The sequence below is a fragment of the Equus asinus genome, chromosome 5 (genome assembly GCF_041296235.1).
Source record: "Equus asinus isolate D_3611 breed Donkey chromosome 5, EquAss-T2T_v2, whole genome shotgun sequence".
In the NCBI taxonomy this organism is placed as follows: Eukaryota; Metazoa; Chordata; class Mammalia; order Perissodactyla; family Equidae; genus Equus; species Equus asinus.
Window position 1 is genome coordinate 109,430,354 of NC_091794.1, and position 23,220 is coordinate 109,453,573.

The 23,220-nt window shown below is 46.6% G+C and overlaps 1 protein-coding gene across 6 annotated transcripts in view; it reads left to right on the plus strand.

The window, feature by feature from the left end:
* Positions 1–506: 506 nt before the first annotated feature.
* ACOT7 (acyl-CoA thioesterase 7) overlaps positions 507–23,220 on the plus strand; it is a 120,615-nt gene continuing 97,901 nt past the window's right edge. The window contains exons 1-3 of one of the 6 annotated variants that reach the window (XM_070511235.1): positions 608–743; positions 1,525–1,643; positions 14,080–14,250. In XM_070511235.1, the coding sequence (XP_070367336.1) occupies positions 14,081–14,250 (170 nt within the window). In that variant the 5' untranslated portion in view covers positions 608–743; positions 1,525–1,643; position 14,080. Of the gene's footprint in view, positions 744–1,524; positions 1,644–13,869; positions 13,993–14,079; positions 14,251–23,220 lie in introns of those variants that run through there. The other 5 variants (XR_006527405.2, XM_044769564.2, XM_070511238.1 and 2 more) reach the window with 5 other exon arrangements.

Here is a 23,220-nt window from a genome sequence, read left to right on the forward strand (position 1 = left end):
GCACCCCCAGGAGACCTCTGCAATAACCCCGAGGCGGTTTGCTGCGGGCAGTGTAGACAGACCCCGTCCCTCGCTTCTCTCCAGCCCAACTCGGCAGCTGTGCGCTGCTGCCGCCTGACCGCCCGGCTCCCCGCTTCGCGCGCCCACGTGCCCCAGCGAGAACGACACAGCAGCTCGGCCATGAATGAACGCTCGTTTACGGGAAACCGCCCCCGCTTTCCCCTCGCGGCTGATTTTAGAAGCCGAGACCCGGGCGGCGACTCCCGCAGGCCCCTCTGCCGCACACCCGCCACAGCGCATCGTCGGCGCGCCGGGCGATGCAAGCTGCTGGGCGCGGGCGGCGGGAACGCCCCACACGAACATCCGCCGCGCCCAGTGACCCACGCGGCAGCCCACCCCGGCGCCGCCCAACCGCCACCGAACCTTCTGGAAGCGGCCCCCCCGCCGCCGCCAGAAACAGTCGTCGCGAGAGCAGGCCGCGGCCGGGGGGCGGGGCGGGGCGGGGCGCGAGGGGAGGAGCCCGCGCAGGAGGCCGCGTTCGATTCGCCGCCGGCGCCCGGGCCCCGCCTCGCCGGCGCCATGGCTCCGCCTCCGCCCTCCCCCTCCATGGCGCCGCCCGGGCCCATTCATTCCGCGCCCGGCCTGCCGGACACCTGCGCCCTCCTTCAGCCGCCTGCCGCCGCCGCAGCCGCCAGCATGTCGGGCCCCGCCGCCGAGACCCCGTCCGCCATCCAGATCTGCCGGTAAGAGGGGCGCGCGGCGCGGCCAGGATGCTGAGTCGCCGCCCGGGCCTTCCCCCCGCCCCTGCTCGTCCCCGCCCGGCCCAGGCCGGTCACCTCGGGCTTGCAGCCTCCTGGGCACGGCCGGATGCGCCTCGGATGTCGCAGAGCCGGCTGCCTCTCCGCGCGCCTCCTCCCGGCCTCCGGCGCATCCCGGGGGCGGCGCCGCGGTCACGCAGGCCGTTTGCGCAAGGAATCGGCGCCGCGCCCTTCTCGGGCGGGGGTCGGAGCGCGGCCCCCGGCGTCTTGCTCAGTTCCGCCCTGCCCGGTGCCCGAGCGCGCTGGAGCCCCAGCCCACTTTCTTCTGAGCCCCCAATTCGTTATTTAAGCGGTGGTGCAAAGTCCGCTGGATCCCCTGAGATGTGGGGCGCAGGTAACCAGCTCGCTGGGCGGCAGCCGGAGCCCCGCAAGCCCATCCGTGGATGCCCGAGTGGGCGAGGGCTGCAGATGTCCAGTCTTTTCAGTGCACTGCCTCGGTTTCTGCGGGGAGCCGAGTGTTAAAGGGAAGAACAGAAAATACTCTTCCCTTCTAACAGTTTACTGCTAAGAGGGAATGGTCCCTTGAACCCAGAAGCATCTTACACAATGGGGGCAAGGGGTTGTTCTCAGCGAACTACCCCCGCTTCCTTCCACGGGCGCTGGGGTAGATAGAGGCCCCCAGAGGAAGCAGGAGATCGTGAGCTGGCTCGTTTCCCACCGGAGAGGGGAGGGCAGCCTCAAGGTTACTCTCTGTTTCCTTGGGCAGAACCGGAAGCAGGCACGCTGGTGTTTGAACATGAGCTAAGTACAGACGAGAAGTCTGGGAACGCCGTACGGGCACTGGGGCCTGCAACAGGGCCTGTCCTGCGTGATGCACCACTAAGAGTAAGAGCTGACTTTTGTTTGGGGGCGGGTTCCACAAATTTGGAGGTTGGGCATCACACTGACCTTGGATCCAAGCCAGTTTAGTTTCCTGTGGATGTTGACATTTCCATGCAAAGGGTGGGCATTCAAGTGCTGGATCAATGGGGTGCCCTGACCCCACCCCGGTTTCTGAACTAGTCAAAGTCCTTTCCTGAGCTCAAGGTCAGTGTTGACTTTTCTTGGGAGAGGAAATCTTTGGGGGCGCCTTATTCCATTTGCTTTATTATTTGCTGTGTGGCTGTCTAGGCCCCACCCACTTCAAGATCCTGGGGCAAAAATAATAGAAGGAATTGATATTTGGAGACAGATGGGCCTGGAGTCAGGTCCTTGGTTCAGGCTCTGCCTGCTGTTGGCTGGGTGACCTTGGGGTCCATCGTTTGCAAAGGGCTGGTACATCTCTCATCTCTCTTGGTTTGCCCCAGTAGGGAGGACGAAAGGGATCTCCACCACTCACACTGGTAGAGGAGGAAATTGAGGTTCCAGGAGACCCAGTGCCTCTGCAAGATCATCCAGCCACAAGACCTGGGGGGACAGCCCTTGCCAGGTCTTCTGTCTCCAGGCCTGTGTTCTCTCCACTGCACTCACCTGCCAAAAGAAGATACTGATTTCAGTCTAGTCGTGGAAGGCTGGGCTTTTATTTGCTTCATCAGGGTGGTGAATAACCAGTTTATACATATTATCTTTTTTAAAACCAGCCTCTAACAGTTACTAGATTTTTGGATAACTTTAGATGTGTGCATGTGTGCACAAACCTATATGTATGTGCTTTTCGTTACCTGCCCTGCTTACTGGGCTGCTTCTTGCATATTCACAGTTGCATGTAGTCTCTGAGCAGCCGCCTTGGCCGTGGGACACTTGGGCAGGATGCCTGGCTGAGGTTAGCCTCAGGTGCCCAGCATGACTGCCAGGGGTGGGTGTGATGAGGGCCATGGTCACAAGGACTTGGCCCAGAGAAACCCCAGGACGCTGGACAGTGGACACACCAGGGTGGGGAACCCTTAAGGACATCTGAGCCCACACCCTGTGTTGAAAGAGGAGCTTCCTGGCCTAGGACAGCTAATCCCATGAATTTAACCAGTTTCACTGGATGCCTCCAAGGAGCAAAGCGCCATGAGGGAGGGACACCAACCCAGAAAATTAGGTCCCCGACTTAGCGGGTTCCCAGTCCAGCAGGGAGAGGATCCCCAAATGCCCACCAGCCTAGACAATTAAGAGTGGTCACATGCTCTTGACTGGGAAGGATGTGTTGAAGGGATAGGGGCTGTAAAGGCTGGAGAGGGCAGTGGTTAGAGCTGATTCTGCAGTCCCAGGCCTGGGTGTGAATTTAGCTGCTGCCTCTCGTTAGCTGCCTGACCTTTCTGTGCCCCCATTTTCTTAAGGGTTATTCTGACTGTGAAAGAAAAGAAAGCACATCTAGTGCCTGGCAGAATGGCTGGCACATTGTAAGTAAACAGAAACTCTTGTCTGAAAAGTGGGACACGGTCTCAGGAGGCAGACAGCCTGGGTTCAAATCCCAGCTCTGCCTCTCGCAGGCAGGTGTGTGGCTTTTGGCACGGTCCTTTGCCTCACTGGACCTCAGTTCTCTGGTCTGTGAGTCAGAGATGATAATATTGCTTGTCTCAGGGTTGCTGTGAGGATGAAAACCTTTGACAGTGCCAGGCACTGATAAACGGGAGCTGGCCAAGGGACCCGTTTACCCTGGGAGCTTGAACTTCGGGCAGCCCGGGCCAGTGTGGGCCGCTCTCCCCTCCTTTTGAGCCAGCCCTACAGGTGCAGGTTCTGGGACAGCATTAAAGTCTCAGAAGGGCATTTTTTCCTTTGGTTTATTTTGAGTAATGTTAATTAATGTTTTGTAGTAAATTACTTTTTTCCTCGTTGAACTCAGAGTTTTAGAATGTCAGACCTGGAAGGACCCTTAGGGGCTCCTAGAGGTTAAAGACTTGGCCAGGGGCTGGCCCGGTGGCGCAGCAGTTAAGTTCCCACGTTCCACTTCTAGGCGGCCTGGGGTTTGCGGGTTCGGATCCCAGGTGCGGACATGGCACCTCTTGGCAAGCCATGCTGTGGTAGGCGTCCCACATGTAAAGTAGAGGAAGATGGGCACGGATGTGAGCTCAGGGCCAGTCTTCCTCAGCAAAAAGAGGAGGATTGGCAGCAGATGTTAGCTCAGGGCTAATCTTCCTAAAAAAAAACAAAACAGACTTGACCAAGGTCGGCCTTGGATCTTGACTGACGGAGAGAGCCAAAGATGACTGGTGGCCTATTCTCTGCCAGGTGTCTCCATTGTTGGGGTTTTTTCACTGCTCACCCAAGCTTGGGCTTATATTTGGTTGTAAGGCTTAATCGTGGTATCAGCGTGGGCCCCTAGTCAGCTGCCTGACTGTCCAAGTAAAGTTGAAAGACATGTTGTGTGACAGGTTGTTGGAGAGTATGATATTGTGGAACAGTGCCGTCCACTAGGACTTTCCTCAGTGATGGAAATGCTCCATGTCCAACATGGTGGCCACTAATGACAAGTGGCCATTGAGTGCTTGAAATGTGGCCAGATCCGGAGGAACTGAATTTTTAATTGCATTCATTTTAATTTATTTAAATGTAAATGTAGACAGCTCCTGTGGCTGGTGGCTACCTTATGGGACAGTGTGGTATATGGAGGAATTTAACAAACCGGTGTTCATGGTAGGCCTCTGGGGGAAGGGTTTCCTGAGGGAAGCTCAGAAGCTCTCTGGGGACTGCAGTCAGCTCTTAAACAACTAAGCTTGTGGAGGTGGACCTTGGTGTGGACATTGCCCAGGGCAGATAACCTTGGAATCCTTTATTTGTAGGTAGGTGTGTGAGGTCTACAAGGTTTTCTTCCTTCCGTGCTGTTAGATGCAAATCTACTGGGAAGTATCTGGAGGTTGGTGATTGCTTTGCTCACTGCTGTACCGTGAGTGCCTAGAAAAGTGCCTGGCGTCTAGTAGATATGCCAACAAATATTAGTGGAATGGACCTGAATTTTAGTATGTTATAGGGTTGGAATTTTTTCCCCTTGTGGCTCTGTCTTTGGGTTTATAGTGTAATTAATAGAAACAGAATCTGACTTACAGAAATCACTCTCAGAGCTAGTGTTCTGGAACAGTCCATAAAACAACACACAGCGCTGGCTCCATTCCTGCTGGGATGTGGGGGCCCTGGGTGAAGATGCAGTCTTTGCAGCCCAGAGAGCCTGTGGTAGGGAAGGCTATGCTCGCTTACTGTCCAGCCTGCCCTCTAAGTGAGCCAGGCAGCCTGGCATCGCCCTTGACTTGGCACCACAACTGACCAGCTCCCTGGTTTCTGTCGGGCCAGAAGTTCCTTTCTCCTGTGGGGCGTAGCTTCTCCAGCTGGGGCCTGGGTGGGGTGACCACACTGTGTGCCTCCACCTCCACTTTCCTCCACTCTCAGAGGTGTCCTGGGGGGGGACAAATTATGGGGTCAACTCACCGGTGGACTACCTACGTCTGAATAACTGAGGAAGCTTGTTACAAATTGCAGATTTCCTACGTGCAAATTATACTTTAGTAGAAAATCTACAAAATGCAGATTTTAAAACATTTATGAGATACTTGGGGAAACTTGAATAGTCACTTGATAGTTAATAGTGTTAAGGAATTTCTAGGTTTTTTTTTTTAAGGTGAGATAACTGTATTATCATTATGCTTTTTTAAAATCAACTTTATTGAGACATAATGTGCATACAATAAAATGTGCCTATTTTATTTATCTATATAAATTATTTTATTGAAGTCTGTTGGTTTATAATATTGTGTAATTTCAAGTGTACATTATTATATATCAGTTTCTGTATAGACTGCATCGTGCTCACCACCAATAGTCTAATTTTTATCTGTCACCATACACATGTGGCCCTTATCTCTTTCACCCACCTCCCACCTACTTCCCCTCTGGTAACCACTAATCTGTTCTCTTTATCCATGTGTTTATCTTCCACATAAGTGAAATCATACGATGTTTGTCTTTCTTTGTCTGGCTTATTTCACTTAATATCCTCAAGGGCCATCCATGTTGTGGCGAATGGAATGATTTTTTTCTTTTTTTATGGCTGAGTAATATTCCATTGTGTGTGTGTGTGTGCATATATGTTATTCCATTGTATATGTATATACCACGTCTTTTTTATCCGTTCATCCGTTGATGGACACTTGGGTTACTTCCACGTCTTGGCTATTGTGAGTAATGCTGCAGTGAACATAGGGGTGCATAAATCTCTTTGAATTGTTGATTTCATGTTCTTTGGATAAATAGCCAGTAGTAGGATAGCTGGATTGTATGGTCTTTCAATTTTTAATTTTTTGAGAAATCTCCATACTGTTTTCCATAGTGGCTGCACCAGTTTGCATTCCCACAATGTGTGTGAGGGTTCCTTTTTCTCCACCTCTCCGACATTTGTTATTTTTTGTCTTGGTGATTATAGCCATTTTAACAAGTGTAAGGTGGTATCTTAGTGTGGTTTTGATTTGCCTTTCCCTGATGATTAGTGATGTTGAATATCTTTTCATGTGCCTATTGGCCATCTCTATATCTTCTTTGGAGAAATGTCTGTTCACATCCTGTGCCAATTTTTTTATTGAGTTGCTTGTTTTTTTTTGTTGAGTTGTATGAGTTCTTTATATATTTTGGAAATTAACCCCTTGTCAGATATATGATTTGCAAATATTTTCTTCCAGTTGGTGGGTTGCCTTTTCGTTTTATTCGTGGTTTCCTTTCCCTTGCAGAAGCTTTTGAGTCTGATGTAGTCACATTTATTTACTTTTTCTTTTGTTTCCCTTGCCTGAGTAGACATGGTATTCGAAAAGATGCTGCTAAAACCAATGTCAAAGAGTGTACTGCCTATATTTTCTTCTAGGAGTTTTATGGTTTCAGGTCTTACCTTCTAGTCTTTGATCCATTTTCAGTCAATTTTTGTGTACAGTGTAAGATAATGGTCTACACCTGTTCTTTTGCATGTGGCTGTCCAGTTTTCCCAACACCATTTATTGAAGAGACTTTTCTTCTCCATTGTATGTTCTTGGCTCCTTTGTCGAAGAACAGCTGTCCATGGATGTGTGGTTTTATTTCTGGGCTTTCAATTCTGTTCCATTGATCTGTGTCTCTGTTTTTGTGCCAGTACCATGCTGTTTTGATTACTATAGCTTTGTAGTGAAGTCAGGAATTGTGATATCTCCAGCTTTGTTCTTTTCTCTCAGAATTGCTTTGGCTATTTGGGGTCTTTTGTTGTTTCATGTAAATTTTAAGATTATTTGTTCTATTTCTGTGAAGAATGTCATTGGGATTCTGATTGGGAGTGCATTGAATCTGTAGATTGCTTTAGGTAATATGGACATTTTAACTATGTTTATTCCTCCAATCCATGAGCATGGAATATCTTTTTTTTTTAATGAGGAGATATAGCTTTTTTTTTTTTTTCCTGAGGAAGATTCGTCCTTAACTAACATCTGTTAGTAATCTTACTCTTTTTGTATGTGAGCCACCGCCACAGCATGGCCACTGACAGACCAGTGGTGTAGGTCTGTGCCTGAAACTGAACCAGGCTGCTGAAGCAGAGTGCACTGAACTTAACCGCTAGGCTACCAGGCTGAGCGTGGAATATGTTTCCATTTCTCCCTGTCTTCTTCAGTTTCTTTCAATAATGTCTTATAGTTTTCAGTGTATAGGTCTTTCACCTCCTTGGTTAAGTTTATTCCTAGATATTTTGTTCTTTTTGTTGCGATTGCAAATGGGATTGTATTCTTGACTTCTCTATCTGCTAGTTCATAGAAATACAACTGATTTTTGTAAGTTGATTTTGTATCCTGCAACTTTGCTGTAGTTGTTGATTACTTCTAATAGTTTTGTGGTGGATTCTTTAGAGTTTTCTATATAGAGAATCATGTCGCAAACAGCGAGAGTTTTACTTCTTCCTTTCCAATTTGGATACCTTTTATTTCTTTTTCTTGCATGTTTGCTCTGGCCAAAACCTCTAGTACTATGTTGAATAGGAGTGGTGAGAGTGGACACCCTTGTCTTGTTCCTGTTCTCAGAGGGCTGGCTTTCAGTTTTTCACCGTTAAGTATGATGTTGGCTGTGGATTTGTCATATATGGCCTTTATTATGTTGAGGTACTTTCCTTCTATACCCATTTTATGGAGAGTTTGTATCATAAATGGATGTTGGATCTTGTCACATGTTTTCTCTGCATCTGTTGAGATGATTGTGTGATTTTCATTCCTCATTTTGTTAATGTGTTGTATCACACTGATTGATTTGTGGATGTTGAACCATCTCTGTGCCCCTGTGCCCACTTGATCATGGTGTATGATCCTTTTAATGTCACTGTAATTAGAAAGAAATTACATTGTAATTTCTCCTCTTTCATTTTTAATTATATTTATTTGAGCCTTCTCTCTTTTTTCCTTAGTGAGTCTGGCTAAGAGTTTGTCAATTTTGTTTAGCTTCTCAAAGAACCAGCTCTTAGTTTCATTGATCCTGTCTATTGTTTTTTTAGTCTCTATTTAATTTATTTCTGGTCTAATTTTTATTATTTCCCTCCTTCTGCTGACTTCGGGCTTTGTTCTTCTTTTTCTGGTCCTGTTAGGTGTAGTTTAAGATTACCTATTTGAGATTTTTCTTGTTTGTTGAGGTAGCTCTGTATTGCTGTAAATTTTCTTCTTAGTGCTGCTTTTGCTGCATGCCATAAGAGTTGGTATGTTGTGTGTTCATTTATATTTGTCTCCAGATATTTTTTAATTTCTCCTTTGATTTCTTCATTGATCCAATGATTGTTCAGTAGTATGTTGTTTAGTCTCCATATATATGTGACTTTCTCAATCTTTTTCTTGTAGTTAATTTCTCGTTTCATAGCATTGTGGTCAGAAAAGATGTTTGACATGATTTCAGTCTTCTTTTTTTTCTTAGATTGGCACCTGAGCTAACATCTGTTGCCAGTCGTTTCTTTTTCTTCTTCTTCCCAGCCCCCCCATTACATAGGTGTATATTCTAGTTGTGGATCCTTCTGATTGTGCTATGTGGGACGCTGCCTCAGCATGGCTTGATGAGTGGTGCCATGTCTGTGCCCAGGATCCGAACTGGTGAAAGCCTGGGCCACCAAAGCAGAGTGCATGAACTTAACCACTCAGCCATGGGGCCGGCCCCCGTTTCAATCTTCTTGAATTTATTGTGGCTTGCCTTGTTTCCCAACATTTGGTCTATGTTTGAGAATGTTCCATGTGCACTTGAGAAGAATGTGTATTCTGCTATTTTTGGATAGAATATTCTATATATATCTATTAAGTCCATCTGGTCTAGTATTTCATTTAAGGCCACTGTTTCCTTGTTGACTCTCTGTCTGGATGATCTATCCATTGATGTAAGTGGGGTGTTGAGGTCCCCTACTATTGTTGTATTGCTGTCAATTTCTCCCTTTAGGTCTGTTAATAGTTGCTTTATATACTTCTGTGCTCCTCTGTAAGGTGAATATATGTATATTCATAAGTGTTATATCCTCTTGGTAGAATGTCCCTTTTATCATTATATGCTGCCCCTCTTTGTCTCTCATTGTCTTTTTTATCTTGAAGTCTGCTTTGTCTGATATAAATATGGCAACACCTGCTTTCTTTTGCTTGCCATTTGCTTGGAGTATCACCTTCCATCCCTTCACTCTGAGCCTATGTTTGTCTTTAGAGCTGAAATGTGTTTCCTGTAGGCAGCATATTCTTGGGTCTTGTTTTTTAATCCATCCAGCCACTCTGTGTCTTTTGATTGGAGAGTTCAATCCATTTATTTTTAGAGTGATTATTGATATATGAGGGCTTAATGCTGCTATTTTATCTCTTGTTTTCTGGTTGTTTTATATTTCCGTTGTTGCTTCTCCCTTGTGTTTCTGACTGCCATTTCAGTTTAGTGGTTTTCTGTGATGGTTTTCTCAGTTTTCTCTTTATTTATGATTTGTGACTCTGTTCTGAGTTTTTGTTTAGTGGTTACTGTGAGGTTTGTATGCAAGATCTCACAGATGAGATAGTCCATTTTCTGATAGCCTCTTATCTCCAGTAGCCTAAGCAGGTTCTATCCTTTTCCTCTTCCCCTTCTGATTTATTGTTGCCATAAATTGTTCTTTTCTGTGTTTTGAGTTTATGACTAAACTGAAGTGTATATAGTTTTTTTGATACTTTCCTTCCCTTTACCTTTTATATTATAGTTGTTTACTAACCTATTCTGATGTAGAGCTGAAATCTTCTGATCCTGTCTATTTATCTCCTTGCTCAAGGTTTTGTAAACCTTTGCTTTTTAGTTTCAGATGGGAGGGCTCCTTTCAATGTTTCTTGTAATGTTGTGGCCTAGTGGTGATGAACTCCCTCAGCTTTTGTTTATCTTGGAAACCTTTTATTACTCAATCATATCCGAAGCATAGCTTTGCTGGACAGAGTATTCTTGGCTGAAAGTTTTTGTCTTTCAGTATTTTGAATATATCATTCCGTTCTCTCCTAGCGTGTAGGATTTCTGCTGAGAAATCCACTGAAAGCCTGATAGGGGTTCCTTTTTAGGTTATTTTCATCTGCCTTGCTACCCTTAATATTCGTCCTTTGTCCTTGATTTTTCCCAGTTTTAATATTGTATGCCTTGGAGGAGGTCTTTTTGCATCGATGTAATTAGAAGTTCTATTGGTTTCATGTACTTGTAAGTCCAGTTTCCCCCCAAGTTTGGGAAGTTCTCAGCTATAATTTCTTTGAACAAGCTCTCTACTTCTTTCTTCCTCTCTTTTCCCTCTGGAATACCTATAATCCTTATGTTGCTATTCCTAATTGAATTGGATATTTCTTGAGGAATTTCTTAATTTTTAAAAATCTTAATTCTTTCTCTTCCTCCACCTGAAGCATTTCTATGTTTCTATACTCTAAATCACTAATTCTGTTCTCCATAAATCAGCTCTATTTTTTATGGTTTCTAGATTTTTTTTTTTTTCCCTCAGGAAGATTTGCCCTGAGCTAACATCTGCTGCCAATCTTCCTCTTTTTGTATGTGAGCCATGCCACAGTGTGGCCACTGACAGACAAGTGGTATAGGTCCGCGCCTGGGAACCAAACACAGGCCACTAAAGCAGAGTGTGCAAACTTAACCACTAGGCCACTGGGGCTGGCCCTTCTAGATTATTTTTGATCTCATTAATTGTATTCTTCATATCCAGAATTTCTGTTTGGTTTTTTTTAGAGCTTCAATCTCTTTGGTGAAATATTCCTTCTGCTCATTAGTTTTATTTCTGAGCTCATTTAACTGTCTTTCTGAGTTTTCTTGTAACTCGTTGAATTTCTTTGTGACAAGTGTTTTGAATTCTCTGTTGTTTAGATTGTAAATTTCTGTGAGTTCAGGATTGGTTTCTGGAGACTTGTCATTTTCCTCCTGCTCTGAATTGTTACTGTCGTTCTTCATGGTGTTTGATGAACTGACCCTTTGCCAGCACGTTTATAGTAGGATCAGGTTTCGGTTCCACCTGCTACTGCTGGGGTGGGGGCAGGAGCTGTGTTTCTGATCCTGCCCTGTCTGCTGAAAGTTGTGCAGGTCGGCTGCTCTGCGTTTGCACGCTGGCCGCAGCTGCTTGGTGGATCACGTGTGCACACGCAGGTGTGGCCTCTGTGCTCTGCCAGCCAGTTGCTCCCCTGCAAGTGGGACTGCTGCGCTCAGCAAGGGACTGGCTCAGCTGCTGTGCTAGGTGGGAGGGGAGGGGTGCTTTCTTTCACACATGGGCCAGCTCTTCCCTGGTGGGCAGTTTGGCTGAGCTGTTGTGCTTGGTGGGCAGGGCTCCTTTGCTGGGGCTGAGCTGCCACCACTCAGCAGGGAGCACTCCTATGGGCGGGGCCACTGTGCCACAGCAGACCCCTCCTGCAGGCCGGGCCACCACTCCAGAAGTGTTTGTGTGCAGGCTGCCCCTGCCTCCTCTTACAGTTGCTCCAGCCACTGTGTGAGGACCCGCGGCCTGCATCGCTGCTGCCGGGGAGGGGTCGGGGTGCGCTCATCGAGTTCCACTGCTTCCCAGGGGCCCAGTCCACCCTCCTTCAGATGCATGGCTGCGTGGATCTCTGAGGCACCCTATTGTGCTGTGTAGGGGACCCTCTGCTGGTTAATGCATGTCCATTTAGTTGTAACTTAGAAGGGAGACAAAGGGAACAACTCACTCGGCCGTGATGCTGATGTCACTGCAGAAAAATGAAATGTGCCTATTTTATTTTATTATTAACTTTTTTAGGAAATGTTTCAGCACTGTTTACAAATTTATTTTTCCTTAATACTATTTTATTCTAGGAGCATCTCAAAAGATGTTCTTCTGTTGGCCTAACTTTTAAAATATTTGCTCTTTTACACAATTTCCTTTTCTTTTTTAAGTTTCAGATATGGAAAGGGACTAGGTTTCTCATAACTACTTTTTCAGGGAAGGGCCATATCCTTCTCTTATGTCTGGCATGAAATGTGCCTATTTTAAATGTACAGTTCACTGAGCTTTGACAGATGTATATGTCTGTGTAATGACCACCACGATTGTGACATAGAACATTTCCATCACCCCAAAAAGTTTCCTCCTTTCCCTTTGCAGTCAGTTCTCTTGTGTCCCAGGCCTCTGGCAAACAGGTCTGCTTTCCAGCACTATAGTTTTGCCTTTTCTAGGATTTCGTATGGGTAGAATCATATCCAATCATATCACAATGCTTGTGAGTTTCACTCGTGTGTGTATCGGTACTTCCTTCCTCTCTCTTGCCTGGTGGTATGCCATTACAGGCATAGTTTATCTCTTCACCAGCCAATGAACATTTGGGTTCTTTCTAGCTTTTGGTGGTTATAGATACAGTTCACAAATGCAGATTTCAAAACATTTAGGCTACAATAAGGAAACTTGAATGCTCACTTGACATTTAATTATATTAGGGAATTCCTATTATATTTTAGGTGGGATAATGATTTTGTGGTTCTCTTTTTAAAAGGAGCCTTTATCTTTTAGAGAGCGTGCTGAGATATTTACGGATGCCGAGCTGTGATGTGTGAGACTGGTCTGGAGTCAGAGAGTGGGTGGGAGCAGAGAGGAACCAGTCAATCACCCGGAGATGTTTGTTGGAGACTTGGGGATTCATTTCCTTCTTCTCTCTACTCTAGTAAGCTTTTGATGTTTTCTGCAATAAAGAATACAAAGAAAAACAGGCTCCTGAATCCCCACTCCAAACCTGCTGCCTGTGCGTCTTGCAGGGCAGGGGCCCAGGGATCTGCATCTTCCTTAGCTCTCCACTGGAGCTTTAGAGCCACTGTCTGAAGTCGGGACGGGAAGCTTCTGCCATGAGCATGTGTCTTTTTTCCTCAGCACCCTGCTGTCCCAGGACCTATGTGCTGGTTGGCAGCCTCCAAGCCCTCCTGATGCCCGCTGTGCAGAGGCCCTTCCAGCCTAATTAGAGCTGCCCTGACCTGGTGTTCCAGTGTTGTCAGTAACCAGCATTGCAGTTGGACTGGCTTTTGTAGTTCTTACTATGATTGCAAGATCCCCTTTAGCAATAGCCGTTAGGACACGTTGGGAAAAATAAAGATTTATGTCTTACAGGACCTGGAAATTACACAGCACACCTGGGGCCACACAGTGCTGTCATGGGGAGAGAGAGAGAGTGTGTGTGCATGTGTGTGTGTGGGTGGGCCTGGGGCTCTGCTTTTATTGGGGTCAAGGGTGGGGGCCTAGGGTTTCATGGGCTCACTCTTTTTTGGTGAAATTTTTTAAAACATAAGAGTGGAAATTTAGAGAGAAGAAAACAAGTGGCCGCAATAGGCAGTTATTGAAATCAACCAAGATCTCTAAAAGGAAGGAGCCTCACTTGGGGGAGGCGGACTGGCTCCTTGTCTAGTCCTGTGGCTGGCAATGTGTTTATTTGAGATCGCTGTCTTTGAAGTAGATGCCTGACAATCAAAGCTTAAGCTATGTATTTGCATTACAAAAAAGAAAAACAAAACAAAACAAATGTCAGGGTTTACACCACCTGATTGGTGGTAGGGGTTTATAGGTGTGGAGATGGGAATCTTGGTGAATGTTGCTCACAGCCCCACCCATTTTTTTCCCACTATCGGACAGGCTGTGGCCCTGTCCTTGACCTCCTGTCTCCTTTGCTTATGAGAGAGCCAGGCTGTATGACTTTAGGCCGAGTCATGCATTCCTTCCATTACTGGGCTAACAGAGAAGCATTCTCTGAGAGCTGTCAGCTTGACTGTGGATTGATGGGAGGAGCGGCAGTTCCACAGAGAGGCTGCTGGGAAAAGAGACCTGCTACTTCCGGTAGGGAGGGCTCTGGGGAGACAGACCAGGGGCGGCTAAGTCTTGGCCGGCAACTGGGTAAGCAGTCTGGCCCATCACTCACTACAGGATGAAGCTGCTTCCCTGGGCTCTCTGCCTCCGTGGGCTCCGCAGATCGGCAGCCGCTTGGAAGTATCTGGTGCCCAGGAGCTCCAAGGGGCCCAGGGAGAGATGCTGGGCTTCCATCTGGACTGTTGGAACCAAGTCTGATCTGCTGTCTGAACCGTGTGTGACTGCAAGGTAGGATGACAGGGACACTTCTGTGCCCACAGCAATGCCGTCTCCACCCTTGACATCAAGCTTGTCGGGAAAACTGAGCAGTCTGCCGCAGGGCCGTGGGCCACATGATTCAGGATTTATTGGAAATTCTTTGGAGTGGGCAGTAGGTACTGGGTATTCAGTGACCTGCATCTTTTGTTAGATTGTACCCACTTATGTATTCATCCTCAGTGGAGACCTGGCATGTTTTTCCACCAGAGGCTGGTTGAACCCTACCCAGCTTTGTTGGAGGAGGTGGGCTAAGGATTGGCAGGCCCTGGGCTCTGGGAAGCTGGCGTCATGAGGGCTTGAGGCAGGTGTGGAGATCAAAGCACCTGTGTGCTAGCAGCTGTGCTGGCACATTGCTCCCTGTGCACACGCTGCCAAGGGTTCTGGGACGCAGGTGTGTGCTCTCCCCTTGGGTTGGGGGTTGAACTGTGATTTTGTACCAGCAGGCGTCTGGGGGGCCAGGGGAGCTGTCCTCGTCGATCGGCTAATCCTCAGCAATGCAGTGTTGTTCTGCTTACAGTGACTTTTGTGTGTTTTCTTCTCAACTTTACAGAAACTTTGTTGAGTGGGCATATACAACCCCCGCTTTTGTACCAGCTTTATTGAGATATAATTCACATCCCATATGTTTCGTCCCTGAAGTGTATAATTCAGTGATTTTTAGTATATTCAGAGTCATACAACCATCACCACTATCAATTTTAGAACATTTCATGACCCCAAAAGAAACCCCATACCCTTTAGCCATTTCTCCCCATTCTTCCCCCACCCCTCACCAACCACTAATATATTTTCTTCCTCTATAGATTTTGCCTATTCTGGGCATTTCAAATAAGTGGAATCATGTGATGTGGGCTTTTGTGGCCTGGCTTCTTTCACTTAGCATAATGTTCTGTAGGGGAGGAAGACTATTCCTCTACCCTCTGGGTCCTTCTGGCTGGTCTAAGAATTAAATTGACATGAGACAGAACAATAGGAGAAAATCAAACAAAATTTAATAACGTGTACATGGGAGAAACCCAGGAAAACCGAGTAGTTCGCCAGAATGGCTGAAGTTGCCACCTTAAATACTATCTTCAGCTAAAGACAAAGGAGGATGTTGGGGGTAGTGGTTTGGGGCTTCAAAGAGGAGGAAGACAATTTACGTGGAGATGGAAAAGCAGATGTTTGTTAAGCAGGTGTTTGCTGCATAATCTATAGACAATGTGATCCAAGAAACACATTTTCCATTACGCTACAGTTATCTTATTGTATTAGTTCCTTCCTGGAGCAGGCCTTCTATCTTAAATTCTTTTTTTTGAATAGACTTCTTTAAAGATTTTTTTATTTTTTCCTTTTTCTCCCTAAAGCCCCCCGGTACATAGTTGTATATTCTTCGTTGTGTGTCCTTCTAGTTGTGGCATGTGGGACGCCGCCTCAGCGTGGCTTGATGAGCAGTGCCATGTCTGCACCTAGGATTCGAACCAACGAAACACTGGGCCACCTGCAGCCGAGTGCGTGAACTCAACCGCCCGGCCACGGGGCCAGCCCCTATCTTAAATTCTTTTAGGCGGTTAGAGGGAAGGTCAAAGGTTCTTTCACAGTCTTTTGTTCTTAAAAATAATCAAGGCAAAGAGACACGTTTTGGGGCGGCCAATTCTGATGCCTCACAGTTCTCAAGTTCATCCACGTTGTAGCATGTCTCAGTGTTTCTTTCATAGTACTCCACTGTACATATGTACCACATTTTGTTCATCCATTCATCAGTTGATGGACATTGCCATGTTTCCACCTTTTGGCTATTATGCATAATAGTAGTATACACATCCCCGTACAGGTTTTTGTGTGGACATATGTTTTTATTTCTCCTAGTGTGGAATAATAAGAAATGTATATTTGGGCTTTGTCTCCTACAACCCTTGGAATCCCAGAGTGATGAGTGTTTTCTCTATGCTAATGAAATGGCTGGTGGCTGGGGGCCCCTAGGCAGTTTCAGGTTGGGGGCTGGGCGCCAGAAAGACCAAGGCATTATTAGCGGGTTGGAACTTTCAGCTCCAGGGAGAGGGGCTGGAGGTTGAGTTAATCACCAATGACTTAATCAGTCTTGCTTCCTGCCTCTGTAGTGGAACCTCCATGAAAATCCTGAACAGTGGAGTTCAGAGAGCTTCTGAGTTGCTGAACACATGGAGGTGCTGGGAGGCCTGCGTGCCTGGAGAGGGTATGGAAACTCTGCATACCCTGACCCCCACCCCATACCTTCCCCTGGGCATCTCTTCCATTTGGCTGTTCCTGAGCTGTAGCCTTTATATTAAACGGGTAAACATAAGTAAAGTGTTTTCCTGAGTCCTGTGAGCTGCTCTGGCAAATTATCCAATCTGAGCAGGGCGTCACAGGGACCCCCGATTTATATCTGGTTGGTCAGAAGTATGAGTAGCCCGGGACTTGTGACTGGCGTCCAAAATAGTGTCAGTCTTTTGGGACTGAGCCCTTAAATGTAGGGTCTGTGCTAACTCTGGGCTGTTAGTATCATAACTGCATTGAATTGTAGGACACTCAGCTGGTGACAGAGAGCTAGAAAATTGGTTGGTATAAGGAAAAAACCCACACATTTTGTGTCAGGTGGTGTGTGTGAAAACAGCTCACTCAGGAATGGAATTTCTGGGTCATATGGTTATTCTGTGTTTAATCTTTTGAGGAATTGCCAGAATGTTTTCCCAAAGTGGCTGCACCGTTTTATATTCCCACCAGCAGTGTAAGAGGGTTCCACATCTTTGCCAACACTTGTTATTGTCTCTCTTTTTGTTTATAGCCATCCTGGTGGGTGTGAAGTAGGATCTTATTGTGGTTTTGATTTGAATTTCCCTGATGAGTAATGGTGTTGAGTTCCTTTTCATGTGCTTATTGGCCATTTGTACATCTTTGGAGAATTGTCTGTTCAGGTCCTTTGCCTGTTTTTCAATTGGGTTAGATGTATTTGTCTTTTTATTGCTGACTCGTAAGAGTTCCTTCTATATTCTAGAGAAGTCCCTTCTCAGATATATGATTTGCAGAGATTTTTCTCCCATTCACTGGGTTGTCTTTTCACTTTCGATGTTATCTCTTGAAGCACAAAAGTTTTTTAATTTTGATGTAGTCTGACTTTTAATAATACATATTTAATAATAAATACATGTATATATATTGGTTGTTTGTGCTTTTGTTGTCATATCTAAGAAACCACTGTCAAATCCAAGATCACAGAGCTTTATCCCTATATTTTCTTTGAAGAGTTTTACAGTTTCAGCACTTACATTTATGGTGTGAGGTCGGGATCGAGCTCCATTCTTTTGATGTGGACACACCCTTCTTTATAAAATGAGAGGCAGGTTCTGAGAGGCCGAATTACTTGTCAAGATCATAGGTTGATTGTTGGAGGGCTGAAACCACACACTTCCTGACCTTCACCCACACTTCTTCCTTGCAAAAGTCATTGCTCTCTGACCTTGAAGACAGAAACCAAAAGTCCGTGAGTGGCAGTAAAAATCCTGCCCTACGGGACATGGAGTGCTTCTCATATGTGTGGTTTCCTTGCAGGACTTGGCCACACCTCTTCAGGTCTGTGTGTGGTGTCTACATCTCTCTGTTTCCCACTCCCCCTCCCTGAATACCAACCCCTGCCCCATGGTGGCCTTGCTGCCCCCTCCCCCCCTTCTTCTGTGACCGCCCTGTCCTGTGGCAGGTGGCAGGCTCTTGCTGTCCAAGCCTCCTGTGGGTCAGGTCCCTGTTGGAGACCCTTCCAGGATCATGCCAGGCAGCGCAAACCCCCTGTGCCCTGAATTCCTCACCTTCAGGCCCTGGGGCCCAGAGGCTCAGGCGTGTGGCAGGCCAGGGGCCAGCAGGCGTGACTGTGGCCGTCTAAGGCATGTTTAAAACCTCCAGAGTTGGGAGGTTGCATGTAACCGTCATGCCCTTGAGTTTGCCCCAGCGCCCTGCAAGCACATTTGTTTGGGCATCAGAAATGTGAGGCAAATCAGAATTTTAATCTAGACTGGGAAGGTAGCTCTCAGACTGGGAGTTGAAGAATAGGACGAAAGACTTGCTTTTGCAAAGCTAATTTTCCCACGCTCTTGAGGTGTTGTGGAACATAGCATCCCAGCAGCTGGCAGGGCAGCAGCCCTGTGCCCTGGAGGCAGCGCCCACATTCCGAGACTTTGCCCTGGCTCCCATCTGCTGGACCCTTCATGCTCACTTGGTTAGCTTGCAGCCCTGGGGGCACCAGAATTACCTCTGTTTTACAGATGGGGAAACTGAGGGCAGGAGTGACTTGCACAAGCTCGGCACAGTGGGCACTGGAACCCAGGTCTGATGAGCTCTCTGTGCCTCATCACCTGCCCTGACCAGGGGCAAATGCTGCTAAAGGGAGGAGGTGGGCAATGGAGACAGCTCTCACCCACCAGCTGCCCCGAAAATGGCCTGCTGCTTACCTTTGGCTTATGAACGTGTGGGTTTAAGAGTCTAAGGTGAGATGTATCTCCCAAACTCGGCATAAGGCTGGGAGCTTGTCTGAGCCTTAGGTGCCGAGATGAAAGTGAGTGCCCTGATGCCAGGGCGTGACTCTCGCTGGGCATGGGCCCGCAAGCCCTCCCCTGGGTCTGGGAGAAGACCCTACAGTACCTGCCCCATAGAACTTGCCTGGTGGGTCCTGGAAGGGCACCTGGCGTGTGTGCTTTGCTGTCACCCGAGGAATGGGGGCTGGAAAACGCATGGGGGTTGGATCTGGTCTCTCTGCCCTGACCTGGCCTGTCCTGGCACCGCTGCCACCAGCAGGGGCACACTGGAGACACATGCTGTCCCTCTCTAACCTATTAAAAATCTCCAGGCTTTGAATTCCAGCCTCGTGAGCCAGCTAAAGATTCCATTACCTTTGGGCACTTAGTGGGTGGAAACTTTAGCCTTGTAACTGATCAGGATGAGTGACGGTGGATGGCCCTCATTTTCAATAAGTGCCACACTTCTTCATTTGTGTGTTTCTTCGCTGGTCTGGTGCTGTATTCACTCAAGTGTGGCTTTGTGATATTGTGATTTATAAGTATAAATTTCTATGGGGCAGGAAATTGTGCAAATTTATAAAAAGTACAAATTTATAAGTATAAATCAACAATTTATAGGTCACAAATATTTATTTTATAAGAAATATATATTTGGTCTTCATCCATGTTTCTGGCACGGAGCTCCTAAAACCCTTGGAATTTCCTAAGTTTTGAGAGTGATAAAGGTGTCTTGATATTCATGACAAACCTTTTTCAGCCACACTTGAGTTTATGTTAATGAGGAGACTTTTGGAAACATCTAAGGATAGGGCCTGATGGCCAGGGGAACCAACCATCTGATGGAGGGGTGGAACGTTTGGTCCTAGCCCCCTGGGACCTCTCGGGAGGGGAGAGGGGCTAGAGGTTGAATTGATTGCCAGTGGCCAATGATTTAATCAGTCGTGCCTAGGTAATGAAACCTCCATAAAAACCCAAAAGGACCAGGCTCAGAGAGCCTCCAGGTTGGTGAGCCCGTGGAGATGCGGCAGAGTGGTGAGCCTGGAGAGGGCATGGAAGCGCCCCTTCCCCAAGCCTTGCCCTTTGTCCTCTGTAGCTGCCTGTTGATTTATGTCCTTTAATGTCCTTTGTAATAAGTCAGTAATGTGGCAAGTAAACGGGTTTCCTGAGTTCTGTGAGCCACTCTAGCAAATTTATCCAACCTAGGGAGGAGGTCATTGGAACTTTATCTGTAGCCGGTTGGTCAGAAGCACAGGTGACAACCTGGACTTGTGATTGGCATCTGAAGTCAGGGACAGTCTTATAGGACTGAGCCCTTAACCTATGGGATCTGGTGCTATCTCGGGGTAAGTAGAGTCAGAATTGAGTTGAATCGTAGGACACCCAGCTTGGTGTGGGGACCTCCAACCCCTGCTATTGTAATTGGTGATCAGAATTTCAGGCTTGTATTTGGAATTCAGAACTTTAACAGCTAAATTGCCTTTTGGTGCCCATTGTTGTCTCAGGAAACTAGATCCTGTTTGACTGATACTCTATGCTTCCTTTCATGACAGCTGGCCCCACCTTGTCATGTGCCTTATAAAAGCCAGGCTCTTACAGGGGGAGGCCACTCACAGGCCAGCCTGAAGTGGCCTAATTGACCCATGTTATCTGAAACAGATTAGTAGTGTTCTTATTTCAGCCATACCAAATGATAATTTTTTGACTTGATTTTACTTTTTTTTTCTTTCTTTTGAGGACCATTAGCCCTGAGCTAACATCTGCTGCTAATCCTCCTCTTTTGGCTGAGGAAGACTGGCCCTGAGCTAACATCTGGGCCCATCTTCCTCTACTTTATATGTGGGATGCATCCTACAGCATGGCTTGCCAAGTTGTGCATAGGTCTGCACCCGGGATCAGAAGTGGTGAACCCCTGGGCCACCAAAGTGGAACGTGCACACTTGACCGCTACGCCACCAGGCAGGCCCCTGATTTTACTTTTAATTGCTCCCACGTACCTACTAAGTTTTTCATTTATTTTTATATAATTAATAGAATATAGAATAGGATTAAAGAATACGTTTAGTTTTGTAGGAAATTGCCTAACTGTCTTCCTAAGTGGCCGCACCATTTTGCATTCCCACCAGCAATGAGTGACAGCTTCTGCTGCTCCCCGTCCTCTCCAGCACTGGGGTGTCAGTGTTCTGGGTTTTGGCCATTCTGCTAGGTGTGCAGTGGTATCTAGTTGTTCTAGTTTGCAGTTCCTTGGTGACATATGATGTGGAACATCTTCTCATCTGCTTGTTTGCCACGTGTCTGTCTTTTTTCCTGAGGAGTCTGTTCAGATCTTTTGCCCATTTTCATTTTGAGTTGTTTGTTAGTGTCGAATTTTAAGAGGTCTTTGTATATTTTGGATGTAAGTCCTCTATCAGATATGTGTTTTGTAAATATTTTCTCCCAGTCTGTGGCTTTCTCTTTATTCCCTTAACAGTGTCTCAGTTGGTTCCTTCAACTGGCCCTGCCCAGAAGCTCACTATTCCGGCCTTTTCCTAGGTCTGGGGAGCTGGGGAGACAATGTAAGTGTGACAGCTCTGAGGAACCCTCAGCTCTGCGTTCACCCTCCATGTTACGGCTGAAGAAACAGGCCCTAGAGATGCAGTGGCTGACTCAGGGGCGTGTGGCAGAGCCACGGCTGGAACCCAGACTGTGTGTCCTGGGTCATGTCGCCCCAGGCATTTCCACACAGCTTCTTGGGGGGTGTCTGCTCTGAGAGCCTGGCTTTTATGTGGTCTGCAAGCAATGACTGGCAGGATGGGCTGCTTGACTGACGCCCAGGATGTCGGATGGGGCTGGGGTTCTAGAGGCTGAGAGGGTTGCTGTCCTCTCTCTGTGGCCCCTTCCCAGTCGAGTCCGGCTTCTCCCCACCGGCCACTAGGCCCCATGTCTTCAGGGAGTGTGTTCCTTAACACTCAGGGAAGTCTGGGAGCCTCTTCCACAGTGAGACTTGGCGTGGCTATATTGACCACTGGTCCCCATACTCTCAGTTCATCTGGAGAAGTGCTCAGGACTCGTTCATCTGCCCAGCGGGGGCTTCACTGCCAGTCCTGTGGGTATGAGAGAGGCCTTTGGTGGCAAGGTGGTGCCTGGTGGCACTGGGTGGGTAGGGCTCTTAGCGAGGGCATACCCAGAACCCAGGGCAGTCTGGCTACCTCCTTCCTGCCTCTTTTTTTAAAAAAATTGTTTTATTGAGGTCATATTGGTTTATAACTGTGTAAATTTCAGTTGTACATTACTATATTTCAGCTTCTGTATAGACTACATTGTGCTCACCACCAATAGTCTAGTTTTTATCTGTCACCATACATATGTGCCTCTTTTACCTCTTTCGTCCTCCCCCAACCTCCTTCCCCTCTGGTAACCACCAATCTGTTCTCTGTATCTGTGTGTTTGTTTTTCTTCCACATACGAGTGAAATCATACAGTATTTGTCTTTCTCTGTCTGACTTATTTCACTTAGCATAATACCCTCAAGGTCCATCCATGTTGTTACAAATAGGATGGTTTTGTCTTTTTTATGGCTGAGTAGTATTCCATTCTATATGTATACCACATCTTCTTTATCCATTTATCAGTTGATGGGCACTGGGGTTACTTCCACATCTTGGCTATTGTGAATAATGCTGCAATGAATATAGGGGGTGCATAAATCTCTTTGAATTGTTGATTTCAAGTTCTTTGGATAAATGCTCAGAAGTGGGATAGCTGGATCATATGGCATTTCTATTTTTAACTTTTTGAGACATCTCCATACTGTTTTCCTTAGTGGCTGCACCAGTTTGCATTTGCACCAGCAGTATATGAGGGCTCCCTTTTCTCCATCCTCTCCAACATTTATTATTTCTTGTTTTGTTAATTATAGCCATTCTGATAGTTGTGAGATAATGTTTAACCAAGGAGGTGAAAGACCTATACACTGAAAACTATAAGACATTATTGAAAGAAATTGAAGACGACATAAAGAAACAGAAAGATATTCCATGGATTGGATGAATAGACATAGTTAAAATGCCCATATTACCTAAATCAATCTACAGATTCAGTGCAATCCCAAATAGAATCCCGACAACATTCTTCATGGAAATAGAACAGAGAATCCTAAAATTAATTTTTTTATCTTATTTTTTTGTGTGTGAGGAAGATTGGTCCTGAGCTAACACCCATTACTAATATTCCTCTTTTTGCTTGAGGAAGATTGTCCCTGAGCTAACATCTGTGCCTCTATTTTGTATGTGGGACACCACCACAGCGTGGCTTGATGAGCAATGTGTAGGTCTGCGCATGGGATCAGAGCTCACGAACCCCAGGCTGCTGAAGTGGAGTGCCTGAACTTAACCACTATGCCACTAGCCAGGAACAAGAATCTTAAAGTTTATATGGAACAAGCAAAGATCCCAAATAG